The sequence below is a fragment of the Lissotriton vulgaris genome, chromosome 5 (assembly GCF_964263255.1).
Source record: "Lissotriton vulgaris chromosome 5, aLisVul1.2, whole genome shotgun sequence".
NCBI classification, from domain to species: Eukaryota; Metazoa; Chordata; class Amphibia; order Caudata; family Salamandridae; genus Lissotriton; species Lissotriton vulgaris.
In genome coordinates this window covers 798,772,907-798,794,018 of record NC_141693.1, presented here as the reverse complement: position 1 = coordinate 798,794,018, position 21,112 = coordinate 798,772,907, and the positions used below count along the sequence as shown (strand labels likewise).

Below are 21,112 nucleotides of genomic sequence, written 5' to 3'. Positions count from 1 at the left end.
TAATTCAATTGAGTTTGCGGATTTAAAAAGGGATTTGGATGTTGTTTTTACAATTGAGGATATCAATGGTGGAATTAATGGAGAGTCGTCAGTTTCTATTTCTGAAATTGAATGGAGAGAAGCAATGTGCAGTGATATCAATCTATCCAATGTAGCAAATTATTTACAGCGGGGTTGGCCTCAAGAACGCAATCTATCTGGTGATATCTTATCTTTTTATAAAATAAAAGATGAACTCATGTTTGATCATGGTTTTATAACAAGGGGAGACAAAATAGCTCCTCCTTTCGGATTAAGAGAAAAAATCATCTCTATGGCTCATGAAGGTCACATGGGTATATCCAGTACTAAGAGGCGTATTCGTGAATTCTATTGGTGGCCTGCTGTCGACATAATGGTTGATAAGTGGGTTAGTCTCTGTTTTCCTAGTGCTAGAAGTGACAAAACAGTTAAACCATTAACCATGGGTGTTTCCCCCATTGAATTTGTTCCATGTCCTTGGAAGAAGTTGGAGATTGATATTATTGGTCCTCTTGACCCGTCAACTCACAAGGATGTTTTTGCATTGGTTTTAATTGACTATTTTTCGAAATGGCCAGAGCTCAAGATAGTTGACAAGATTGGGTCAACACAAGTGGTCCAGTTCTTGGATGAAGTTTTTTGTAGGGAAGGCATTCCTGCAGAGATAGTGTCAGATAATGGTCCACAGTTTACTAGCAAAGAGTTTGTGTCTTTTCTTGAAAGGTGTGGTATAGTGCATAAAAGAGTGTCAAACTATAATCCTCAGGCGAATGGTCAAACAGAACGCTTTAACAGAGTTGTTAAGGAATCTATTCAGTTGGCTGTTAAAAGCAATTTAGATTGGAAGACAACTTTACGTGCGACATTATTGTCATATCGTATTTCTCCTAATTCTGTTACTAGTCTATCTCCATTTGAGATGCTGAGAGGTAGGAAACCTGGCTCTAAACTTCTTCCTTGGTGGATGAAAGCTAAGATTTCTTCTGAGGTCTCATTTGATTCTTCGAAAGTCATGGACAAAGTTTTAAAGTATCAGGAGAAGATGAAAGGTAGTTGGTTGCTACTGGGTAATCATAAAGGGAAAATCAAGGTAGGGGATTTTGTGCAAGTCAAGTTTGGAAGGGTTTTTGGTAATAAATGGAATAAATGGTCTGATCCATGTAAAGTAACAGACATTTTTTTACAAGGTGGTAAGAGTTGAGGGTGGTAAAATATGGAACTTTCGGCGGATTTCTGTGTGCAAGGCTCTGAATTCAGAAGCATGTCCATCTAAAAATAATAATGGTTCTTTGTTAGACTTTGCTGGAAGGGAATCACAAAATCCAAGTAAAGAAAATGATGCATCTTACTCGGCTATGTTTGATACTTTTGGGTGTGAAAATCAAAATGCAGATGCTGATGTTTCCATTCCTGCAATTGATAAGAGTACACAGGATAGTGCTTCTGTTATTATTAATGATGAAAGTGATGACAATGTTATTCAGCCCACTGATGTTACTAATGTTAATGTAAGGAAAAGTACTCGTGTTAAACAAATTCCTGTAAAACTGCGTGATTATTTGCATTGAATTTGTTTTTTTTCTTCTCTTTCTTTTGTTTTTTCTGTTTTTTGTTTTTTTTCAAAGGGGGAAGGTGTGTAGCATTCTTAGTTAGAGTGTTCCAATGGAATTGCTATGATACATTGGGGTTGTACGTTCTGTGGGAGTTGGAGTGAGGCACTTGTTATCGATGGTGGTTGTTTAAGCTGTCTCCTACTATTAATTGTATCTTCAATCGATTCTCTGCGTTCCTGTTTAATACAACATGCCTTGTTTAGTGCAGGTCGTCATGGCCACAGGCAAAAGTCTCCTGATCGGTTGTTGTGTTTGTGTCCATGTCTTCAAGTCTGGATCTCTTGCAGGCTTGTGTGGACCAGACAGATCGAAGTAGAAATAATCCATACAATTAGGGCAACCATGGCTGAAATCAGAGAGGCTGGTGTTGATGGGTTATCCTCTGGCCTCTGGAGCTGCAGAAGGGAGGTTGAGGAGGTGGCAAGAGCTGAAATGGGACTTGAAGGAGACAGGGAAGTAGGTTATTCTTGGCTTTACTCCATGCTCAGTGAATTAAGGAAGGTGACTAAGGAAAGGAGATCTGGATGGGAGCTAATCTAAAAGCTGGACAGACAAGGGAGCCACAAGGGGTGTGACATTTAGTCCAACTGCACTGGTTCAAATGTTCGGATGAAACCAACAAGTTTGCCATGGAGTCTACAGTCAATGAGGGAGGGGCAGCAAAGTAAAAGTTTAAACTAGTGACGTCTCTTAACTATGCTCACCTTTTAACTGTGAGGTGTATAGAACAAAATGTGTGAAAACTGGGTGAGGGGCTGAGGATTTTCTCACTTAGTAAAATATTGGGTTTTTTTAAAATACAAAAATGATAACTTGCGGTGAGGGTCTGAGGATTTTCTCACTTAGTAAAATATTGGTTTTTTTTAAATACAAAAATGATAACTTGCTGTGGGCACCTTCATATGATGAGGAGAGCTAGTATGTAATCATGGCCTAAAGTACAGTCCTGAGCAAAATTAAATCTAACATTTACAGTATTTCTGAAGGTTGAACATTTCAGGAGACTCAAGTATTTGAATCAATTATGAAGTAGTCTTTTCTAGTAGGACGTTTGCAAATGGAATACTGGAGTATTCAGGTCTGTCTCAAGTACCCCGAGATAGGAGTCTTGCTGTATTACATGGCAGACAGCCAGAGTAAAACTTCATTGAGGTAGATGTGGAAGCTAATCCTTTTTTATGCATGAAAAGCTTATAATTAATTAGAACGTGGTCTGTGGTTAGGAAGAATCAATTGCTGTCCACTGATTTAAATCTAAATTGTGGACAATTCAGTTTAGCACTATGAGCATTGGTTACACCATACCAGGGGGCAGCCAAGGGGCATTCAAAGAAATGTTTCAATAGGGTGTCTTGTCTGGCTGTGGTATCTGACTGATATTCTAAACTTACCTGTTGCATATACAGAGCCCAAGGCTAGCTCTACAAAACCAGGAAAACCTTTCTCCAGTTCCACAACTGCGATGTCAAAGGGGGAGTACTCCTTGGTAGCAAACACCACTTTTCCACTGATTGCATGAAACCTAGGCAAAATGAGGACACTTATTAAGGATTGAGAAGAAAGCACATTTGCTCCCAAAAGCCAGTTTTGCTCTCTCTTGTTCAGTGCTCACATTCCAATACTTCAATAGGTCCATTTTGTTTCAACCCTGAAAGCATTTTTCATTCTATATTATCCTCAACTGTAGTAAACAATAGTAACAAGCACTGACATAGCCAATAGGTCTCACTTTATAAGTGTTTAGCCATGCAGCACATTATCCTGGGTGCTATGCCGCAAGGGATTGAAGAACTAAAAAATTAATACACACTGGTCATGCAGTGTAATTCAGGAATATATACTTGCCTCAGGAAACATTTATGTACACATTCTAAGGCATTTTGACGCACAGACAGAAAGACAATTGCCTCAATGCAAGTCAACAGCACTAAAACATTCTGTGTGCGACTGCATCACTTGAGTGTTGCCCATCCTATGAAATCAAGCATTTGCAATGCAATAGGTCTCACATTAGGGAAGTTTGAGCTATTGGTATTGTAAATGATTTTTTTTTTATTTCTGTGTTGGTTTTGAAAATAGTGAAATTAATAGCTTTGTCGTTTACAATGCCAATAGTTTTAACTTTCGCAAATGTGACACCTATAGCATTTGTAATACAATATATTTTTTATTTACCTGACTTAGATGTATTGACACTACAAATAACAATGGCTTTTATTTTTTTAATATTTAAAACTTAATAAAAAGTTATTGTAATTTATAATGGCAATAGCTTAAACTTTTGTAAATAACTTTTATGAAGATTATGTTCAGTGTATTTTATTGTGACGAAAATCCAAGAACAGAAGTGAAATATTAACATCTTTTTGTGACATTTTTAATAAAGCTTGAAACATTGAGAGAACATATTTGAACCAGTTGTTGTTGAATGGTTGCACAGATTGATGCTGTGGTGGCGCTGAGTGATGTTGTGGTGGCGACGAGTGATGCTGTGGCGTTCAGTGATGCTGTGGTAGCGCAAAGTGATGTTGTGGTGCCCCTAAGTGATGCTGTGGTGGTGCCGAGTGATGCTGTGGTGATGCGATAGATAAATAGAGTGAGATAGATAGATAGATAGATAGATAGATAGATAGATAGATAGATAGATAGATAGATAGAGTGAGGGTGATATATAGAGTGAGGTCAATAGATAGAGTGAGGGCAATAGATAGATAGATAGATAGATAGAGTGAGGGCAATACATAGATAGAGTGAGGGCGATAGATAGTGTGAGTGCGATAGATAGAGTGAGGGCGATAGATAGATAGTGTGAGGGAGATAGATAGATAGAGTGAGGGCGATAAGATAGATAGAGTGAGGGTGATAGATAGATAGAGTGAGGGTGATAGATAGAGTGAGGATGATAGATAGAGTGAGGGTGAGAGATAGATAGAGTGAGGGCGATAGATAGAGTGAGGGCAATAGATAGATGAAGGAGGGAGATAGATAGAAAGAGTGCGATAGATAGATAGAGAGAGGGTGATAGATAGATAGACAGATAGACAGATAGATAGATAGATAGATAGATAGATAGATAGATAGATAGATAGATAGATAGATAGATAGATAGATCGATAGATAGATCGATAGATAGATAGATAGATAGAGTGAGGGCGACAGATAGAGTGAGGGCATCAGATAGATAGAGTGAGGGCGACAGATAGATAGAGTGAGGGCGACAGATAGATAGAGTGAGGGCGACAGATAGAGTGAGGGCAATAGATAGAAAGAGTGAGGGAGATAGATAGAGTGAGGGCAATAGATAGATAGAGTGAGGGCGATAGATAGATAGAGTGAGGGCATTAGATAGAGTGAGGGCAATAGATAGAGTGAGGGCGATAGAGTGAGGGCGACAGAGTGAGGGCGACAGAGTGAGGGCGATAGATAGAGTTAGGGCGATAGATAGATAGCGTGAGTGCGATAGATAGAGTGAGGGCAATAGATAGAAAGAGTGAGGGAGATAGATAGATAGAGTGAGGGCAATAGACAGATAGAGTGAGGGCAATACATAGAGTGAGGGCAATAGATAGATAGAGTGAGGGCAATAGATAGATACAGTGAGGGCAATAGATAGAGTGAGGGCGATAGATAGAGTGAGGGCGATAGATAGATAGAGTGAGGGTAATAGATAGATAGAGTAAGGGCGATTGATAGAGGGCGATAGATAGAGTGAGGGCGACAGAGTGAGCGCGATAGATAGACAGAGTGAGGGCGATAGGTAGATAGAGTGAGGGCAATAGATAGATAGAGTGAGGGCAATACATAGATAGAGTGAGGGCGATAGATAGATACTGTGAGGGAGATAGATAGATAGAGTGAGGGCGATAAGATAGATAGAGTGAGGGTGATAGATGGAGTGAGAGCGATAGATAGTTGGATAGAGTGAGGGCGATAGATAGATAGATAGAGTGAGGGCAATAGATAGATAGAGTGAGGGCAATAGATAGATAGAGTGAGGGCGATAGAGTGAGGGCGATAGATATAGTGAGGGCGACAGAGTGAGGCCTATAGATAGAGTGAGGGCAATAGATAGATAGAGTGAGGGCAATAGATAGAGTGAGGGCGATAGAGTGAGGGCGATAGAGAGAGTGAGGGCGATAGATAGAGTGAGGGCGACAGAGTAAACGCGATAGATAGACAGAGTGAGGGTGATAGATAGATAGAGTGAGGGCAATAGATAGAGTGAGGGCGATAGATAGAGTGAGGGTGATGGGTAGAGAAAACGGTTGCCCACAAGATAATGTAATGTAATGTAATAAAAATAAGGAAAATTATTCTTACTTGTTTAGAGACAGCGCTTTATGACGCACTTCGGCCCTTTTTAAGTGCTTAAACATCCAGCGTTACTATTACCCAATTCAATCATAAAATAGATAGAAAGAGTGAGGGAGATAGATAGATAGATAGAAAGAGTGAGGGAGATAGATAGATAGAGTGAGGGCAATAGATAGATAGAGTGAGGGCAATAGATAGATAGAGTGAGGGCATAAGATAGATAGAGTGAGGGCAATAGATAGATAGAGTGAGGGCGATAGATAGAGTGAGGGCAATAGATAGATAGAGTGAGGGCAATAGATAGATAGAGTGAGGGCGATAGATAGAGTGAGGGCAATAGATAGAGTGAGGGCGATAGATAGAGTGAGGGCAATAGATAGAAAGAGTGAGGGCGATAGATAGATAGATAGAGTGAGGGCAATAGATAGAGTGAGGGCAATAGATAGATAGAGTGAGGGCGACAGAGTGAGGGCGACAGAGTGAGGGCGATAGAGTGAGGGCGATAGATAGTGTGAGTGCGATAGATAGAGTGAGGGCAATAGATAGAAAGAGTGAGGGAGATAGATAGAGTGAGGGCAATAGATAGAGTGAGGGCAATAGATAGATAGAGTGAGGGCGATAGTGAGGGCAATAGATAGATAGAGTGAGGGCAATAAATAGATAGATAGAGTGAAGGCGATAGATAGAGTGAGGGCGATAGATAGAGTGAGGGTAATAGATAGAGTGAGGGCGATTGATAGAGGGCGATAGATAGAGTGAGGGTGACAGAGTGAGCGCAATAGATAGACAGAGTGAGGGCGATAGATAGAGTGAGGGCAATACATAGATAGAGTGAGGGCGATAGATAGATAGTGTGAGTCCGATAGATAGAGTGAGGGCGATAGATAGTGTGAGGGAGATAGATAGATAGAGTGAGGGCGATAAGATAGATAGAGTGAGGGTGATAGATGGAGTGAGAGCGATAGATAGTTGGATAGAGTGAGGGCGATAGATAGATAGAGTGAGGGCGATAGATAGATAGAGAGAAGGCAATAGATAGATAGAGTGAGGCCAATAGATAGATAGAGTGAGGGCAATAGATAGAGTGAGGGCGATAGATAGAGTGAGGGCAATAGATAGAAAGAGTGAGGGAGATAGATAGATAGAATGAGGGCAATAGATAGATAGATAGAGTGAGGGCAATAGATAGAGTGAGGGCAATAGATAGATAGAGTGAGGGTGATAGATAGAGTGAGGGCAATAGATAGATAGAGTGAGGGCAATAGATAGATAGAGTGAGGGCGACAGAGTGAGGCCGATAGATAGAGTGAGGGCAATAGATAGATAGAGTGAGGGCAACAGATAGATAGAGTGAGGGCGATAGATAGAGTGAGGGCGATAGATAGAGTGAGCATTTCTGGATGTACAAATCAAAATAAGTAACAATGAAATCATCACGAAAGTTTTCCACAAACCAACAGACAGAAATGCGTGTCTTTTATTCCAAAGTTTCCATCCAGAAGCCTTGAAGAAACACTTGTCAACTTCTCAATATATCAGACTCAAGAGAATAACATCAAATGAAGATGATGTAGACATTTCAATCAAACAACAAACTGAGAAGTACATACGGAGAGGTTATCCTATAGACATTCTACAAAACGCTTTAACTAAAGTGGATAAAATGAAGAGAACTGATCTATTGGTACCCAAGGTTAGACAATCTGAACAAAAAACAGTCTGTGTACTAAAATATTCTTCCGACTCAAACAAAATCAAAAGTATCGTAAATAAACATTGGCATTTGATACAAACTGAACCGGATCTAAACAATTTATACAATGACCGAATCACGTTTGCTTTTCAAAGATCCAAAAACATCAAAGAACTACTCAACACTCCAGCCAAGGAGAAAAATATATGGAAAGGGATGTCCAAATGTTTTAATTGCATCCATTGTAACAACGTGATGATCGGTAAAACATTCATGCATCCTACCAAAGGTTTTCCCATAGAATTGCATCATTCCAGTACATGCGACACTGCCAATTGTATCTATTTGATCAAATGTCCATGTGGCAAAATATATATTGGTCAAACTGAATGCAAAATCAAAGTCCGTATCACGGAGCATAAGAGCAACATCAGACTAGGCAACATGAAATCTACTGTGGCAAGCCATTGGAAAGAAAAGGGTCATCAAATTTCCCAACTCAAATTCATGGTGATCGAGACAATCCAACAACGCCCCGACATGGATCCTGTGAAACAGAGACTAAGAGCTGAATTTCACTGGATAAAAAAACTAAACTCTACCCACCCTATGGGGCTGAGCGACCGGATTGAACATTCGTGTTTTTTATTACACATTGATCCTTGGCATTGACTTTTGAAAATATCTGAACCCCATCAAGCTTTGTTTCTTCCATTCAGTTATTGTATTCAAATTGTTTTAACATTGTCGAATTCTTTCATTTTTGCAGCATGTTGAAATATCTTCACATTTCAATGTTTATTTACCGTGCCCAATGATTTATGATCATTATTGTTGACTTACAGCGCTAGGCGCCGTTTTGTTATGAAGCCGTCGCACTCCAATCATGTGATCTGTTGCCCGCACCGTGATTGGTTGTGGTCACAATCACATGATTTACCTCCCACCTATGACAGTATCTGTTGTAACGTTGTGGTAATCACACCGAACCCATTGAGACGCGAATGCGTCCTACTACTCGTAAGTTGTGTTTGTGGTTCTTATCGCTGTTAAAGAATGGTATGCAGACAGATATCGGTAATTTGAACCTCTCACTTATAACGTTGGTGTGGCATCGCTTTGCCGTTTTGGTTACATGCAATGTCTTTTATTTGGTGGCGTTGACTTTCTCGCTTAGGCGGCACGTTTACCTTGTCTATTTTCCGTTTCGGCAGTTGGGCAACCAGTATTCATGGCAATGTTATTTTACACTTTTTTGATATTTGAGAGTGATTAATTTGGTCCTGTTTTGATCCTCATTTTCAGACCCCTGACGAAGGGTCACGTTTCTCTGGACCCGAAATGCATTGGGTGTAAGGAAAAAGTGGATAATTGTTCAAAGACATGGCTACATAAGAATTGAATTATGTCAGCTAGGATACTCATTCAGTCTCACAGAATCGACTAACTTGCACATTTTTGATGAATTGAATAAAATATACGAACTGTGATAAGAAACTTGTTTTCATTGTCAAATTGGCGCTCAGCCTTGAGGATAGGGTCTTCTACCCTCAACACTTTCACATTATGTATGCCATTTTATGTTTTATGTAATATAGGGTGGTTCCATGACAGGAACCATTGTCTATAGAACAACAGTTTTTTAAATCATGTCTTTTTTGTGTTTATATGTTATTCATAGAATGGCTGTGTTGCTTATTGCCCATATTGGTTTATTGCTTTGGTTTCTGTATGTTGTTTTCAACCCTTATGAAGATGAAGTTCCAGAAGCAACTGGAACGAAACGCTTTGGCTGGATTTTATTTTGTTCTTACTGAAGAAATAAAATAAAGGAGACACTTTGAACATATATTGGAGCTTTGACTATTTGAGTCCAAGGATTCAACCAGAAATGCCAATGGGGTCATATATATTTTGAAAAGAGTGGGACTCAAGGAGGAGCCCTGAGGAACCGACAATTCAACAATTTGGCTACAGTGGCAAAGGGCTTCATCCAGACTACCTGCTCTCGTCTCTCAAGAAAGTATCCCAGCAAGCCTGAAGCTGATCCCGTCGGCCCCAAGTGTTCTAACATATGCAGCAACATGTTGTGGTCCACTGCGTCAAATACTGCTTACCGGTTCAACAGCACCAGAGCAAAGCAATAATATTTGTTCCTCCTAACTTAATATGTGCATTCCTAGCATTGCAGTCAAGTGTATGTTGCATTTAGAAAGTATTTCCATTGATTTAAAATATATTTGCATTGCATGAGTTTGTTCTTCACTACAGCAATGTGTCTTTATGTGCTAAGACTTTGCTAGGACTCCCAGGTTCATTATTGAATCTTAAAAAGGGTTCTTCTTTCATATAAATCAGAAAGCTATTTTTCTCTATCATTTACACGTCTATTTTGTCATAAATTTGCAGAAGCACCCCCTCAAATTAAGCTGCCTTGGTTCAGTGCCTCAGGACCATGAAATGTCACCCTTTCATTGCATTTAATGTACCTTAAAACTGTAATTCTTGCATGTTTTTCTCATTAAAGGTTCACCTCCTAGGCTGTTACGCATTATAAATGTGAACTTGTGTTTTGTTTCTGACGGATTGAAGTCAGGTTTTCTAAATACTCTTTCTTCAGCTAATGAGTTGATGAATATATTCTCTGTTGAGCTAATGAATTAATGAATAAAAGTGCCACTTCAACGTAAGACCTTTGTTTCACAACCGTGTTCATTATTTTTTGGCAGACAGTGTTTCGGTGGCCTGTGACCACCACAGGAGGGTCTAATTCACCCCTCAACATCACTCCAGGAAATATGCTAAATCCGAGGGATTCTGCTCCCTTCATCTCTTCTAGACTAAACATCTTGCATTTGTAAGCCTTGGCCCCCGACGATGCCTGCCCACACGACGGACCTACGATGCCGCCACCCTCATCGCACTCGAACCCGACCGAACCAGAGCCTGCCACCGAGCCACCCGGAGACGCACCCACGGACCTTTCACCTGTCAAGCCTGCAAGTTCACCTGCCTCCGGACCTGCACCGCAGCCACCAAGCCGAGCACCAACAACAGCCACCTCAAGTGCATCCTGCTCAACACCCGCTCCATCCACAGACATGCCATCGAACTTTGGAACCTGCTCGACACAACTTCACCAGACGTCGCCTTCCTCACAGAAACCTGGATGAACGCCTCCTCTGCACCTGACATCGCCATCGCCATCCCAGACGGATACAAGATCACCCGGAGGGACCGCGTCAACCAGACTGGAGGAGGCATCGCCATCGTACACAAGAACACCATCCGCATCACGACCGACTCCAACGACACCTTCTCCGCCGCCGATCACCTCCACTTCCAGATACACACCGACCCAAAGACGACCCTCAGAGGCACCCTCGTCTATAGACCCCCGGGACCACGCACACAATTCAGCGAAGACATCGCAGACTTCATCAGCTCACACGCCCTCCCCTCCGCTGACTACATCCTCCTAGGGGACCTCAACTTCCACCTGGAGAACAACAAGGACCGCAACACCGCTGCCCTGCTGGACAACCCCGCCAACCTCGGACTCAAGCAACTGGTCAACACCCCCACCCACTACGCCGGCCACACGCTTGATCCCGTCTTCTCATCCAGCAAGCACATCATCTTCAGCCACTCCACCGGACTGACCACAGCTGCGTCCACTTCAGCTTCAGAAGAACCACGACCCACAACCACCCGCAACAGGTTCCTCACAGGAGCTGGAGCAAGATCACCGCCGAGCAGCTCACCACCTCCCTCAGCCAGAACCCACCCGCCAGCACAACGGACCCCAACAAAGCAGCCCGCAACTTCACACAGTGGCTGACCGCCTGCGCCGACGACCTCGCGCCACTGAAGAACCCTCCCAGCAGACCCAGAAGCAAGAATGCCTCCTGGTTCACCGACGAACTCAAGGACTCCAAGAAGAACTGCCGCACCCTCGAGAAAGCCTGGCTCCTCGACCAGACCACAGACAACATGACCGCCCTCAAACATGCCACCCGCAAGCACCACTACCACCACCACCACCAAGAAGAAATCACTGAAGGAACGACTGGACAACAACGCCCACGACAGCAAGGAACTCTTCAGCATCGTCAAGGAGTTCTCCAACCCCAGCACCGGCAACAACGACATCACTCCTTCACAAGATCTCTGCGACTCTCTCGCCTCGTTCCTCCACCGCAAGTCGCCGACATCCACAACAGCTTCGGCGCACCATCCACGCACCCAACCGTCGAACCAACGCCCCCCACCACCACCTTCCGCACCTGGACCACGGTGACCACCAAAGACACAGCCCGCACGATGAACACCATCCACTCCGGATCTCCAACCGACCCCTGCCCCCACCACGTCTTCAACAAGGCCGACTCCACCATCGCACCCCAACTCCGGAACATCATCAACACCTCCTTCAACACCTCCACCTTCCCGGAGAGCTGGAAGCATGCCGAGCTCAGCGCCCTACTGAAGAAACCTACAGGGGACCCCACTGACCTCAAGAACTTCCGCCCCATCTCGCTCCTCCCTTATCCTGCCAAAGTCATCGAGAAGACCGTCAACAGACAGCTTGCCGCCTTCCTTGAGACGAACGGATTCCTCGACACCTCGCAGTCCGGCTTCCAAGCCAACCACAGCACCGAGACCGCCCTCATCGCAGCTACCGACGACATTAGAACCCTGCTCGACAACTGGGAAACAGCGACCCACATCCTCCTAGACCTCTCCACAGCGTTCAACACTGTCTGCCACCGCACCCTAGTTCAAAGCCTCAGCAACATTGGTATCCAAGAGAAGGCACTGGAGTGGATCATCTCGTTCCTCGCCGGAAGAACACAGAGAGTCCACCTTCCCCCGTTTCGATCCGAAGCCACCGAAGTCATCTGTGGCGTACCGCAAGGATCATCACTCAGCCCCACCCTCTTCAACGTCTACATGAGACCTCTTGCAGCCATCGCACGCCAACACAGCCTCAACATCATCTCCTACGCCGACACCCAACTGATCCTCTCCCTCACCAGAGACCCCGCCACCGCCAGAACTATCCTACACGAAGGGATGAAAGACGTCGCAGAGTGGATGAAGAACAGCCGCCTGAAACTGAACTCAGACAAGACGGAAGTCCTCATCCTGGTACCATCGTCCTCCGCCTGGGACGACTCCCGGTGGCCCCCCGCCCTGGGCACCACTCCCAAGCCAACAGACCATGCATGCAACCTGGGCTTCATCCTGGACTCCTCCCTCTCGATGACCAGACAAGTCAACGCCGTCTCCTCATCATGCTTCAACACCCTACGCATGCTCCGCAAGATCTTCCGATGGATCCCGACCGAAACCAGGAAGACGGTCACCAAGGCACTTGTCACCAGCCGACTGGACTACGGAAACACCCTCTACGCCGGAACAAAGCCAAGCTACAGAAAAGACTCCAACGCACCCAGAACGCCTCCGCCCGACTCATCCTGGACATCCCCCGACGCAGCCACATCTCCGGCTACCTGAGGGACCTGCACAGGCTTCCCGTCAGCAAGAGGATCACGTTCAGGCTCCTCACCCACGCACACAAGTCTCTCCACGACCTGGGCCCCAAGTACCTCAACGACCGCCTGACCTTCTACATGCCCACCCGCCAGCTACGCTCTACAAGCCTCGCCCTCGCCGCCGTACCACGCATCCGAAGAGCCACCGCCGGAGGGAGATCCTTCTCCTACCTGGCGGCCAAGACATGGAACTCCCTCCCCATCCACCTTCGGCTGACCCAGGACCATCTTGCCTTCAGGAGACAACTCAACTCAAGACCTGGCTGTAGCGGACCCCTTCCCCCAAGCGCCTTGAGACCCTGCCGGATTAGTAGCGCGCTATACAAATGTTATGATTGATTGATTGATTGATATATGATAGGGACACCTCCCCCTTTTCCCACCCTGGCTGCATAAACACAAGCTTAGTTTTCTGGACGGCTAGTTGCACATCATGGCATGAGCCCTCCCTCCTCCATGTTTCTGTCATGCAAAGAGCATCCGGTTTGCTTTCCTCTAGCAAGTTGAATATGTCCAAGACATGTTTGTGAAGGGAGTGTATGTTGATCAGGGCAGCCTTGAATTCCACCTGGTTCCTGGTTGAGCCGGTCATGCTCTTGGTCTTCTTGTTAATGGGGTGTATCGTATGCTTACATTGAGCATAGGAAATAGGGTCTCCACAGTCTAAAAGGGAAAGGGGTGCACGTTTTACAGCCCCCCATACTTCTCAGTTCAGAAGCCATATAAAATTGTCTTGGATAGCCCTCTGTTGCCAAACCAGCATATTAGCTGGCGCTGGCAGAAGTCAGAACATGGACATGCATAGACATGCTTGCCTTAGGTGCGCCTTCAGTGCACCAGTGACACCCCCGCTACGCGTCTGTGCTACAGCCGTAAAGATATAGGTAGATCAGGTCGCTTGAGCACTAGAGTGCGTCTTGCCTCAAAATAGCGCCGCTACATGTCACGATACATCCCCTCCTACTGTAGTCACTTCATAGTGATTATTTTGTGTGTGTCAAAGCTTTATTTCGATATAAAAAATCATAAAAGCATTTTTACAAATTAGGAAGTAAAAATAAAGTTTTTTTTTTGTTTAAATCAGGCAAAAACACCAAGTTTAAAAAAGTCATAAAAGCTCAGTTGGGGAATGCAAGTTGCTCTACAAAGATAATGCTATACTTGTTCTAAATATTTAATAATTGGTAAACTTCATGTCCCAACTTAAATAGATCGATTTAACATAATAGTACCAACAATAAATAACATCTTATTAGAAGGAAAAACCCACGAATCAAGATTAAGAATTGCATTAAACTATCACAGCTTTGAAATGAGTTAAAACACCATTTAAAAAGATCGTCAATCAGGACATAACACTTTTATTCTTATTACCCATGCCCAGCTAAGAAATTTGGCCACTGCGCAAGCCAGAGTTGTGTTAGTATCTGCTTGCATTATTCTAAGTGCTTCGCGGTGATTCCTGGTTCCTAGTTGCCAACAGATAGGTTTTAACCATCTCGTTCTCGGTTTAGTATATGCAGGGCATGCGAACATAAGGTGTGGGACGCTTTCAACCGCTATTTCACATTGTGGGCAGGTGGAGTTAGTTTGGTGGGGAGGCTTCCATTTATTAGTATATTCGCGGACAGGCAGCGTACCCAATCTAAACTGCATGTAGAGGGCCCCCTGGGTTTCTGAATAAATTCTAGATAGGGCTCTAAGCTGGAAACCTGTTTGTGCAAACGAAACTTGTTGGTGAGTCTACCTAGGCTGGGATTGCTGTTTTCCTGACTATCAATCCAAGCCCAGTAGGCACCCTTGATGTCTGACTTAATCAACGGAGTCCCTGACTCCCAAGCTTTTCTAAATGCCAATGGCAGAAGGAGCTTTTTTATAGTAAATAGCCAACTAATCTTCTGGGATCCCTTAATGTTGGACAGGCCCCAGAAACGGGCTCGCTCCCTCCCCGCATGACAGAACCAGGGCACCGACCCTCCAGAAGCTACCCACAGAAGTCACCCGTGACCCGTCCCACACGGGACGCCTGCCCCCGAACAGCTCTGTATCACTGGCCCGGGCCACCGCCAGCACCATTGCCCGGGCCCAGCCGCCATCTTGGACACTGCACCACGAGGCCGCGTGGCCTCAGCTCAACCCTAACCCTGGGCCTGGCCAGGCCCGACATCCCGGCACCACCATCCACCCAGGAGGTGAACGGACCACTTGGCAGGTCAATGGGAGAGAGGAGTGTCGATGGCTCTCCCCCACCAGGTGCCGATCGCCCCCAGCCTCCCCGGGCGCTGGCTCCACCCCCCTGCTGGGTGTCTGGACTCCCTCATCCCGGACCTCCCGACCTCCAAGTGCGAGGGTCCGGACATCAAAGGGCACCAGACCTATAACTGGGGCAGCTCCAGAGCAGGAAGGCAGTTGTATCCTGGAGTCGAGAGACACCTAGAAGAACTCATCCTTGACGGACTGCTGGCGCTGCCGCAGCCCTGCCTTGTGAACTGTCGTCCTGCCTGCTGGCGCTGCCGCGGCCTTCTGCAACCTTCATCCTCGTCGGGACCTGCTGGCGCTGCCGCGGCCCTCTGCAACCTACATCCTCGTCGGGACCTGCTGGCGCTGCCGCGGCCCGTTGCAACCACCATCTTCGTCGGGACCTGCTGGCGCTGCCGCGGCCCGTTACCATCTACGATTTCCTCGGGACCTGCTGGCGCTGCCGCGGCCCGACATCCTAGAACGCCGAGCTCGAGGATTGTGAGCTAACCATCATTTCACCCACTACCAGTTCGGTAACAAGACTGTCCCGCTACCCCCTTTTCCTTCCAAGATACTAGAATCGAGGGGACCCCTGTGTCCAGACCTCCTTGTACCATACTACCGTACTTCAAGATTTGCTTATAAAGAACGTTAAACCTTATCTTTGTGTGGTGTGCATCTGTGGGGGGGGGGGAGTTACTTGTCTGTACGATCGCTGGAGACGGCTCTCCCCAGAGACCTCTCCCCCTGTCCTCGGCCGACCCTCCAGGTCCCGTCTAACATTGGTGGCCAGCGGCGTGATCCGAACCAACGCGTACCGTACAGAGAGTAACTCACCCCACGACTAAACCACAATATCAACCAAAGAGAGCGGATCCACAGAGAAATTCCAGATGGAGAAATTAGAAGAGTACAGCCATCGAGAGCTAAAACAATTTTGCATAGAACTAGGCATTGCTACCACCGGTCTGAGCACGAAAGACGACTTCAAACACGCCCTAGAATCTTGGGCAGAAACCGGTGCCATCAGACCCCGGGACCAAGACGTCGAAGCACCAGAGACAAACACCACTTCTCCCGAAGAAAGGAGAGCAGGTCTCTCCCGGGAAGAGATCCAAGAACGAGAAAAAAACAGACTCCACGAATTAGAGTTGGCACGGCTCAAGTTGGACGGAGAGCTGAAACTAGCGGAACAAAAACTGAACTTAGAACACTTACGGCTTCGAGAAGAGCGGGAAGAAAAGCAAAGACAAAGAGAACTCGAAGAGAAAAGACTGGCATACGAACACGAGCGCAAGCTAGCTGAAATCGAACTGCGAAAACAAAACAAAGAACTAGGGGTGCCCGAGCAACCGCGCACCCCGGGCGCTACAGAACCGAAAGTCCACATCCCTAAAGATGTCGTCCGAGAATATTATAGGAACGACGACATACAACAGTGGTTCAAGGCCTATGAGATCGCCATGACCTCCCACCGGATCGATCGAAGTGACTGGGGAGCCGGCCTATGGGGGAGGTTCGTCAATGAAGGCCGCGATGCCCTGCTACAGCTCCCGGACTATGAGATGACGTCCTATGATCACATGAAGGCCGCCCTCCTCACTCGATATGGGCTCACGCCCGAGATGTACCGCCAGAGGTTCCGCGACTGCACCCGGATCCCGGGTACAACTTGGGTGGAATATGTGAACTATTTCAGCCGAGCCTTCGGGGGATGGATCAAGGGTAGCCGCGTAACCACCTACGAGCAACTCTTCAACCTCATTGTATGGGAGCACCTCTCCAACAACTGCTTCGTCGAGCTCAGGCAGCATCTCCTCGACAGTAAATTGACTGACCCTCGGCAGCTCGCCGCTGAGGCTGACCGTTGGGAGAGCACCCGAGTGGCCCGGAGTGGGCCAAACGAGCAGAACCAAAACAACCAAGGTCACCATCGTCCCCGAGGAGGAGGCCAGGGCCGGGGCAGAGATGCCGTCCGGGCAGCTCCCGCCAACAACACCCCGCCCCCGGCTGGGCGGGGGAACCCTCCGATGCGCCCAGGGTTCCGAGCCAACGTCACTTGCCATCGGTGCCAGCGGGTCGGCCACTATGCCAGCGACCCGAACTGCCCAAAGAACCAGACTCCCGGGCCCCGCCAAGTCGCGGCCGCCGCCCTAGGAGAAGAACAAACTTCCGAAGAACATGAAGAATACGAGCAAGAGCAGCCCGAGTGGGAACCTGCCGCCATGGTCTTGGCTTGCCTAGGGGAAGAGACATGATCCCGCGGGTCCCCCTACCCGCGAACACCAGAAAATACAGCCAGTGGGTGAACATAAATGGACACTAGGCCGAAGCCCTGCGTGACACAGGGGCCAGCGTGACGGCCGTCCGCTGTCACCTGGTGACCCCAGAACAAATCCTGCCAAACGTCCTTTGCCCCGTCCGATCGGCCGACAACTCTGAGAGCCTGTGTCGGATGGCCTGTGTCCCCTTCGAATGGGGAGGAGTGTCCGGCATGCTAAAAGTGACTGTCCGCAATGATGCCCCCGTGGACTGCCTCCTGGGAAACGACCTCGAGAGTTCCCCGTGGGCAGCCGTTGAGAGAAGAGAACACCTGGGGATGTTGGGCCTCCCGGACTGGGCGTGCGTAACAACCAGGTCCATGGCCGCCCGTGCCACCCCCAGACCCAAAGAACCCGAATGGCCAGCACCTCCTCCCCCGATCACTCCAGAGGGAGACAACGTCCATACTGACCCCCCAGAACAAGCCCAGGAGGGGCCTGCTCAGCCCCAGGACCTTCCAGACCTGGCTCAGTGGCGTCAAGAGGGGGGGCCCACCCAAGAACAATTCCGGCAGGAACAAAAGACCTGTCCCTCCCTCGAGGGACTCCGACAGCAAGCCCTCGCCCAGAGCGCGGGAGACACCGCAGGGGCGCACTGGATCTACTGGGACAATGACTTACGAGCAGAGAATCGCAGAATTGGGGGCCAGTCGGGTGCTGGTGGTGCCCCTCCGCTTCAGAGACTTCCTTTTGAACTTGGCACATGATGTCCCCCTGGCTGGGCAACTCGGGCAAGACAAAACCTACAACCGTCTGGTGACCCACTTTTACTGGCCAAAGATGCGAAATGACGTTTCCAACCACTGCCGGGCCTGCCCCACCTGCCAGGCCAGCGGAAAGAGCGGCCGAAAACTCAAGGCACCCCTGCAACCATTCCCCGTCGTCACCACCCCGTTCGAACGGGTGGGAATAGACATTGTGGGGCACCTGGACCCCCGAACAGCACAAGGACACCGATTCATTCTGGTCCTGGTGGACCACGCCACCCGCTATCCCGAGGCCATTCCCCTTCGAACAGTGACAGCACCAGTGGTAGGCCGAGCCTTGATGGGAATCTTCTCGCGAGTGGGCTTCCCCCGGGAGGTCGTCAGTGACCGGGGCACGAACTTTATTTCGAAATATATGAAATCCCTCTGGCAGCAGTGCGGAGTCACCTACCGATTCACAACTCCCTATCACCCGCAAGGAAACGGACTGGTCGAGCAGTTCAACCGCACCCTCAAGGGGATGATTATGGGGCTAGAGGAACCCCTACGCCGCCAGTGGGACGTGCTCCTCCCATGCCTCCTCTTCGCCTACAGAGAAGTCCCCCAGAAGTCCCTCGGTTTCAGCCCCTTCGAGCTCCTGTACGGGCACCCTGTCCGAGGGCCTCTCAGCCTAGTTAAAGAAGAATGGGAAATGGCCCCCTGAAAACCCCTCCAGATGTCTATAAGTACCTCCTGACCCTCCGCAACCAGACCAGGCGATTCAGGGAGATCGCTAAAGCCAATCTTGAGGCCAGTCAGGAGGACATGAAGAAATGGTACGATCAACATGCCTCCTCCATTGAGTTCGAACCTGGTCAGCAGGTGTGGGTGATGTCCCCCACCGAACCTTGTGCCTTGCAAGATAAATGGACAGGACCCTTCAAGGTGGTCGAACGCAAGGGCCCTGTCACCTATCTCATCGACATGGAGTCTCCCCGAAACCCCCTCCGGGTCCTCCACGCCAACAGACTCAAACCGCACTTCGTGCGCTCGGAGCTCAGCCTACTGATGGCTACAGACAGTGGGGCGGAAGAAGACTCCGAGCCCCTCCCTGACCTACTGAGGACCCGGGAAAGAGATGGTTCCGTGGACGGGGTCTGACTCTCCGATGCCCTAACCCCGGAACAGCAGCAGGACTGTCGGACCCTCCTGCTGCAATTTGCAGACTTGTTTTCCCTCACCCCCGGGGTCACCCCCTGGTGCCTTCACGACGTAGACACCGGGGACAGTCCTCCTATCCGACACCGGGCATACCGAGTCCCAGACCAGGTGCGTGCCTGCATCCAAGAAGAGGTCGCCAAAATGCTCACACTCGGGGTCATCGAGCCCTCAGACAGCCCCTGGGCCAGCCCAGTCGTACTGGTACCCAAAGCGGCTGCCCCGGGCACCACCCCCGAGCTCCGGTTCTGCGTCGACTATCGGGGTCTGAACGCTGTCACCCGAACCGACGCCCATCCTATCCCCCGAGCAGATGAACTGGTCGACCGCATGGGGGCAGCCCGCTACCTGAGCATCTTCGACCTGACAGCGGGCTACTGGCAGATCGGCCTCACCCCCAGGGCCCAAGAACGATCCGCTTTCTCCACCCCGGATGGGCACTACCAGTTCACAGTGATGCCCTTCGGTATGAAAAACGCTCCAGCCACTTTTCAACGACTTGTGAACCAGGTATTGGCGGGCCTCGAAGACTTCAGCGCAGCCTACCTGGACGATATCGCAGTCTACAGCCGCCACTGGTCAGACCACCTCTGCCACCTCCGAGAGGTCCTGCAGGCCCTTCAACGAGCCGGCCTCACAATCAAGGCCAGCAAATGCCAAATCGGCCAAGGGTCCGTGACCTACCTCGGACACCAAGTGGGGAGCACTCTGGTGGCCCCTCTCCAACTCAAGATCGCTGCCATCCAGTCCTGGCAGCCCCCCGTCACCCAAACCGAGGTACGAGCCTTCTTGGGGCTCACCGGATACTACCGGCGGTTTGTGAAAGACTATGGCAGCATCGTGGGGCCCCTCACGGAACTCACATCCAAGAAGCATCCCAAAACGGTCAATTGGACCCCAGACTGTCAAGCAGCCTTCGAGAAACTGAAGGCCGCCATGTGCACCGCCCCGGTGCTCCAGGCCCCCGACTACAGCCGTGAGTTCATCGTCCAGACTGATGCCTAAGACCATGGCATTGGGGCCGTCCTCTCACAACTAAACGCCGAGGGATTCGACCAACCAGTGGCCTTCATCAGCCGCCGCCTACTGGCCAGAGAACAGCGCTGGAGTACTATCGAGCGGGAGGCCTTCGCAGTGGTGTGGGCCCTCAAGAAGCTCCGACCCTACCTCTTCGGTACCCACTTTCGGGTACAAACAGATCATCGCCCCCTGCAATGGTTAATGCAGATGCGGGGGGAGAATCCCAAGCTGTTGCGATGGTCCATCTCCCTGCAGGGGATGGACTTCACTGTGGAGCATCGCCCTGGCCAAGACCACGCCAATGCGGATGGCCTGTCCCGCTTTTTCCGCCTCGACGAGGAGAGTCCCCAAGAGGATGGGTAACTCTCCCCGCCTTCAGCTGGGGGGGACGCAAGTTGGACAGGCCCCAGAAACGGGCTCGCTCCCT

At 48.5% G+C, this 21,112-nt stretch overlaps 1 protein-coding gene across 3 annotated transcripts in view; it reads right to left on the bottom strand.

Annotated features, from left to right (window-relative positions):
• The window catches only part of TYSND1 (trypsin like peroxisomal matrix peptidase 1), a 242,697-nt gene that overhangs the window by 124,956 nt on the left and 96,629 nt on the right, over positions 1-21,112 (bottom strand). For all 3 annotated transcript variants that reach the window (XM_086922267.1, XM_086922268.1, XM_086922269.1), the window contains exon 3: positions 3,026-3,156. In XM_086922267.1, the coding sequence (XP_086778393.1) occupies positions 3,026-3,156 (131 nt within the window). The remainder of the gene's footprint in view (positions 1-3,025; positions 3,157-21,112) is intronic.